The following is a 6864-nucleotide window of genomic DNA, read 5'->3' on the forward strand; positions in this document are numbered from 1 at the left end:
GATAAAATAATCAAAAAAAGCAAACAAAAGTGAAAAAGGACTTCAAAATAAATGTGATGAATATGTCAAAGAAAAAAGAGAAAAAGATGCACAAGATAGGCAATATGGAATATTTCAACAGTTATAATCAATAAAAAAAGAATCAAATGGACATTTGAGAACTGCAAAATCCAGCATCTGAAATTAGCAATTTATTAGCTGGGTTTAAAAGCACACTCAACACCTTAATCCTATTTATCTAGAAGACGTAATTATTGAACGCAAAGAAAGGCCAACATAGAAAACACACAAACTGGGGACACCTGACTGGCTCAGTCAGTAGAGTATGTCACTCTTGATCTTGGGGTTGTAAATTCAAGCCCCACAGTGGGATAGAGCTTAGTTTTAAAAAAAGTGAGAGAGGCGCCTGGGTGGCTCAGTCAGTTAAGCATCCAACTCTTGATTTTGGCTGAGGTCATGATCTCAGGGTTGTGAAATTAAGCCCTGCTCCTCCCTGCCTCTAAAAAAACTAAAATAAAATGTAAAAATTTTTAAAAAATCAAAAAATACACACAATCTGAAGCACATAAAGGAAAAAACAAATGGAAAAAAGAAAGCAGAGCATAAGAAAGACAAGGGACACAGTCAAAAAAATCTAAAGGTATGCGTGAAGTGCTAGAAGGAGAGGAGAAAAGAGAGAAAAACAGCTGTTAAAGAAACAACGGCCAGCAATTCTCCAAGTCTTGTTTAAGGACAGTGACCAACAGATCTGAAGAATTCAGAAAACCTTAAGTCACAAACAAGAATATCACAGTCAAATGGCTGAAAACCAAAGATAAAGAAGAAACCTCTTAAAAGCAGGTTTCACATGATCTGGCCATCCATTACCTCCCTGATGTCTATGACTCTCCAATTTAATCATTCCTTTCCTTCCTTGCTGTTCCTTGAACATACATGGCAAAATCTTACAATGGTTCCTCTGCCTGGAACATTCTTCCCCAACATGTCTCTCTGGGCACCTCATTTAAAAAATCATAGCCCACTTCCTACCCACTTGTACACACTCATCCCTATGCTATCCAAGCCCTTAGACTCCCAATCACCCAACCATTCCTTATTTTTTCCTATAGCACTTTCACCTTCTAATATAATTTACTTCTTATGTTCAATGCTTATTGTCTGTCTCCAACCACTAAAAAGTTATCTCTGAAAGGATAAGGATCTTTGTTTTGTTCATTGTTGTACCCCACGTATCTTGTACAGTGCCCTTGCACACGTAAGGTGCTCGATGATTATTTGTTGAATGAATGCTATTATTATATTGTTGTCATTATTATTCCAAGCCTTTGTAGTCACCAAATAAGTTCAGGCCATGGAGGACACTCCGTCTAATACAGTTTTCTCTATTTACCTTTGGAACTGCTTTTGATGTGTGCTAGAGTAGTACTATAGTACATTAGTTATAAAACAGACTCTGGGGGGCGCTTGGGTGGCTCAGTCATTAAGCGTCTGCCTTCAGTTCAGGTCATGATCCCAGGGTCCTGGGATTAAGCCCCGCATCGGGCTCCCTGCCCAGCAGGAAGCCTACTTCTCCCTCTTCCACTCCCGCTGCTTGTGTTCCTTCTCTTGCTGTGTCTCTCTCTGTCAAATAAAATCTTAAAAAAAAAAAGACTCTGGCACCAGATAGCATCGATCTGCAAGCTACAGAATTCCATATATATATACCTTCTGCATTTCCTAAATACATATATGGAATTTATATATATATTTACATATATAACTTGCACAATGTAGGCAAACAACCAAATTTCTGTCCTCATTACTAATTAACTTTAATTCATTACCAATTAATATATAATCAAATAGTGATAGTAATATCAATTGTATAGTATTCTTATGGGTTCTAAGCATTTCACATATTAATGCATTTAATCCTTCTAACAACCTCATGGAAACCAAGGCACACAAAGATTGATTTGTACCAAGACATACAGCTCATAAGTGACATGGCAGGATTTAGATCCATGTTGAGTTCCAATGAAAAGAAATTTTTAGATTAGACAAAACAATTCCTAAAAAAAAAATAAACTAAATATAAACAATTAAATTTATGTCTGCTTAAGAAAACAAAACAAAACCTTTCTTAGCACTAAAGACAGAAATACAGATATTAGGATATGTCACTAGGTGATGCTCTTTGTTAAATTTCTCTCCTGAGAAGGTAATCTGCAGAGTTATGATTCATTCAGATGGGAAAGAACTTATGCTAGGACTAATGATTTAGTTGGCTCTTGAACCACAAAAGTTACCTTGTCCAGGAAATAAGTTTATATGCAAAAGGCAAGCCAAATTTTTGGGAAACTTTCTGTAAGATTGTAAACTAAAATACTGAGACTTCCCCAGCAAGAACATGGTACCTCTCTCCATTTATTTTATCTTTCTCCATTTATGTGTCCATTTTCCTCAATGTTTTGATTTTATATTTTTAAACAAAAAATCTGATTAAAAAGGGGTAGAAGGTTTGAATAGACAGTTTTCCAAAGCCGACATACAGATGGCCAAGAGACACATGAAAAGATGCTGGACATCACTAATCATCAGAGAAATGCAAATCAAAACCACAGTGAGAAATCATCTCACACATTGTCAGAATGGCTACTCTCAAAATGACAAGAAACAGCAAGTACTGGTGAGGATGTGGAGAAAAGGGAGCCCTTGTCACTGTTCATGGGAATGTCAGTTGGGGCACCACTGTGGGAAACAGTATGGAGGTACTTCAAAAACTTAAAAAATAGAAATACTATATGATACAGTAATTCCACCACTGGGTATTTACCCAAAGAAAATAAAAACACTAATTTGAAAAGATATATGCAGCCCTATGTTTATTGCAGCATTACTTACAATAGCCAAGATATGGAAGCAATCCAAGTGTCCATCCATAGATGCGTGTGTGTATATGTATATATATGCATACATATACATATAAATTACAAAATTAATAAGACAAAGACATACATTACACACTTATCAAACTGAAAGAAATTTAAAGATCAAGTGTTAGAAAGGATACAGAGCACTGGCACTCTTAATATACTGCAGTAGGGAAAGGAGATAACAATTCTTCTGGAAAGACAGCTTGGCATTATACAGTAATCCTGAAGATGCATATACATATAGCTGGATGGCCTGTATCACTACTAGATATATATCTAACAGAAATATGCACCAAGAAACAAGACATGTGTACCAAGAAACACATGTAACAATGCTCACAGCAGTATTCTTTGTAGTAGGAAAATTTTTAAATAACTCAAATGTCCCTCAACATTAGAGAGGAGAAATGAATCGTGGTAAGTAAAGACAATGGAATAAAACACAGTAATAAAACAACAATCTTTTGGGGCGCCTGGGTGGCTCAGTCGTTGAGCATCTGCCTTCGGCTCAGGTCATGATCCCAGAGTCCTGGGATCGAGCCCCACATCAGGCTCTCTGCTCCACGGGGAGCCTGCTTCTCCCTCTCCCACTCCCCCTGCTTGTGCTCCCTCTCTCTCTCTGTCCCTCTGTCAAATAAATAAGTAAAATCTTAAAAAAAAATTAAAAAATAAAAATAAAATAACAAGCTTTTTATAACAAGCAAGCTTATAAGTAAGGGGGCTTTATTCTGTGGGCCATTTACTTGAGATCAATCTACAAAAAGGTACTTAATGAGGACCAATTTTTGAGGCTAGCCCTGATTTTTCCATGAGATAGTTCTTACACAACCAACAATTCTGAATCTTGTTTAGTTTGATATTAGGTAGTATACTTTTCTAAATAATTCCCATGAACTGCAATATGATACCCTAATACTCATTTTGGCAGGTATTCTAGCATATGCTACTTAAAAATTCATTATAAGAAAACTCTGGATGAAAGTTTTATAATTATCCAAGTATCATGCATAATTTATATTGTCCTTGTGTGAATTTTGCCTGTTTTCTAGAGGTTTTTGCTATTTTTCTCATTAGGATTTCATAATATTTTTGTGTAAAACTGTCAAAAGTCAAAAGTCATTCAGAATTTCATATTTTCAAACTGACTTTTAATATATTAATTCTCTTGATTGTCTTTTGTGTCATCTAAGTCAATATCAAAATCTAAGTCATCATCACTTTCTTCTTCATTTCTTCTGCAACTTCTATGGGTGGAACGTAGATTACTTTCAGGATTTCCTGTCTTTTCTGATTCTTTATTAAACCTAAAAATGAAAAAAAAAACCTTCTATTTATTTCTCAGGCTTTTGTTATTTACCCGTAGATTGAAAAGAACTTTATACTATATTTCACTATATTGAAAAGATATATGCAGCCCTATGTTTATTGCAGCATTACTTACAATAGCCAAGATATGGAAGCAATCTAAGTGTCCATCCATGATTAATAGGAGTCTCGTAAAATAAGTATAGAGAAAAAGATCCTTGAAGATTAACTTCAGTCAAGATCCAACCAATTATAATACTGTGGTCAATAAAGTAGGCTCAAAGAAATTAATACATGATGTCCATTCAAGAAAAGTAGTTGCATAATGAGTAAATTCTTCTGTGATGATTGATGGATGTGAACTTCATGGATAAATATTTTAATTTCCTAAAAATATGAAGTTTTATTTTTACTATAATGATAGAAAAATGTAATGAATAATTAAGACTTTTTCCTGTTAGGTAGAAAAAAGAAGTCTAAGTCAGTGTGATATACTGCACCTTAAGACTCTCAGAGCTGCCAGATGTTTCCTCAAAAGAAAATCCACATATCAATTACTAAAAGAATAAATCCCAAACATTTAAAAAAAAAATACTCACGGAATAACAATGTCTTCTTTCTTTCCACATTTTGCACAAACTTCAAGTTCACAGGCACATGGTCTACACATTATGTGGTAAGAATCCTTCACTGACTTTTGTAAACACTTAACACTAAAAGTGAGGGAAAAAAATCAAGCATTATTTTTGACTGATTGACTAAGATTTATTTGATGAAACCAAATAAACATAGGGCTGCTCTACCAACTGAGCCAGGCAGGCACCCCAGATTTCTCTACTTTCTTAAAGCTTTTAAAAATGTCATCTGCAAATAGTGACTGTTTTACTTCTTCCTTTCCTATTTAGATGCCTTTTATTTTTTTTTAATGCCTAATTACTCTGGCTACAACTTTCAGTACTATGTTGAATCAAAGTGGCAAGAATGGGCATCTCGTCTTGTTCCTGATCTTAAAGGAAAAGCTTCCAGTTTTTCATTGCTGAGTATAATGTTAGCTGTGGGTCTGTCATATATGGCCTTTGCTATGTTGAGGTATATTTCCTCTATACCCTGTTTGTTGAGAGTTTTTATCATAAACAGATGTTGAATTTTTTTGTCTAATGCTTTTTCTGCATCTACTGAGAGTTGAATTTGGCTTGCTAATATTTTGTTGAGGATTTTGCATCTACGTGCATCAGGGATACAGGCCAGCAATTTTCTTTTCTTCTGGCATCCTTGTCTGGTTTTGATATCAGGGTGATGTTGGCCTCATAAAATGAGTTTGGAAGTGTTCCCTTCTTTTCCTTATTTTGGAATAATTTGAGAATAACTGGTATTAATTCTTTAAATGTTGGCAGAATTTACCCATGAGACTGTCTGGTCCTGGACTTTTGTTTTGGAAGAGGTTTTAACTATTAATTCAATCTTACTAGTAATTAGTCTGTTCAGATTTTCTATTTCTTTAAGTTTCAGTCTTGGTAGGTTGTATGTTTCTAGGAAATTATCCATTTTTCCAATTTGTTGGCATACATTTGTTCATATGGTCTCTTAGGATCCTTTGTATTTCTGTGGTATCAGTTGTAACTTCTCCTCTTTTACTTCTGATTTTATTTGAGTCTTTTCTCTTTTATACTTGGTGAGTCTAACTCAAGATTTGTCAATTTTATTTTACCTTTTCAAAGAACCAGTTCTTAGTTTCATTGATCTTTTCTTTCTTTCTTTCTTTTTTTTTTTTGCTTTGATCTTTGTTATTTCCTTCCTTCTACTAAGTTTAGGCTTCACTTGTTCTTTTTCTAGTTCCTTGAGATGTAAAATTAGATTAAGATTTTTCTTCTCTTGGGTGCCTGGGTGGCTCAGTCATTAAGTGTCTGCCTTGGGCACAGGTCAGGATCCCAGGGTCCTGGGATTGAGTCCCACATCAGGCTCCCTGCTCGGCGGGAAGCCTGCTTCTCCCTCCCCCACTACCCCCGCTTGTGTTCCCTCTCTCGCTGTGTCTCTCTCTGTCAAATAAATAAATAAAATCTTAAAAAAAAAAAAAGATTTTTCTTCTTTTGATATAAGCATTTATTGCCATGAACTTTCCTCTTATACCTACTTCTGTTGCATCTTATAAGTTATGGTGTGTTCTATTTCCATTTTCAGTTCCTTAAAGTCTGTTTTTTTTTTTAATTTCTCTTTTGATTTCTTATTTTGCCCATTGGTTGTTCAGTAGCATGTTGTTTACGTTCCACAAATTAGTGAGTTTTCCACTTTCGTACCTGCAATTTATATCTACTTTTATAGCACTATGGTTGAAAAAGATGCTTGATATTATTTCAGTCTTCTTAAGTTCTTAAAATTTGTTTTGTGGCCTAACATATGAACTATCCTGAAGAGTATTCCATGTGTAATTGAGAAGAAAGTGTATTCTGGGGGCACCTGGGCGGCTCAGTCGTTAAGTGTCTGCCTTCAGCTCAGGTCATGATCCCAGGGTCCTGGGATCAAGCCCCGCATTGGGCTCCCTGCTTGGCGGGAAGCCTGCTACTCCCTCTCCCACTCCCCCTGCTTGTGTTCCCTCTCTCACTGTGTCTCTCTCTGTCAAATAAATAAAATCTTGAAAGAAAGAAAG

At 35.4% G+C, this 6864-nt stretch overlaps 1 protein-coding gene across 1 annotated transcript in view; it reads right to left on the minus strand.

The window, feature by feature from the left end:
- Positions 1-575: 575 nt before the first annotated feature.
- CUNH9orf85 (chromosome unknown C9orf85 homolog) overlaps positions 576-6864 on the minus strand; it is a 71154-nt gene continuing 64865 nt past the window's right edge. The window contains exons 3-4 of the mRNA XM_025891621.2: positions 4820-4933; positions 576-4219 (exon numbers count right to left, since the gene is read on the minus strand). Of these exons, the coding sequence (XP_025747406.1) occupies positions 4072-4219; positions 4820-4933 (262 nt within the window). The 3' untranslated portion in view covers positions 576-4071. The remainder of the gene's footprint in view (positions 4220-4819; positions 4934-6864) is intronic.

Source organism: Callorhinus ursinus, unplaced genomic scaffold (assembly GCF_003265705.2).
Source record: "Callorhinus ursinus isolate GAN/ISIS: 27379988/994484 unplaced genomic scaffold, GSC_fseal_2.0 scaffold28, whole genome shotgun sequence".
Taxonomy (NCBI): domain Eukaryota; kingdom Metazoa; phylum Chordata; class Mammalia; order Carnivora; family Otariidae; genus Callorhinus; species Callorhinus ursinus.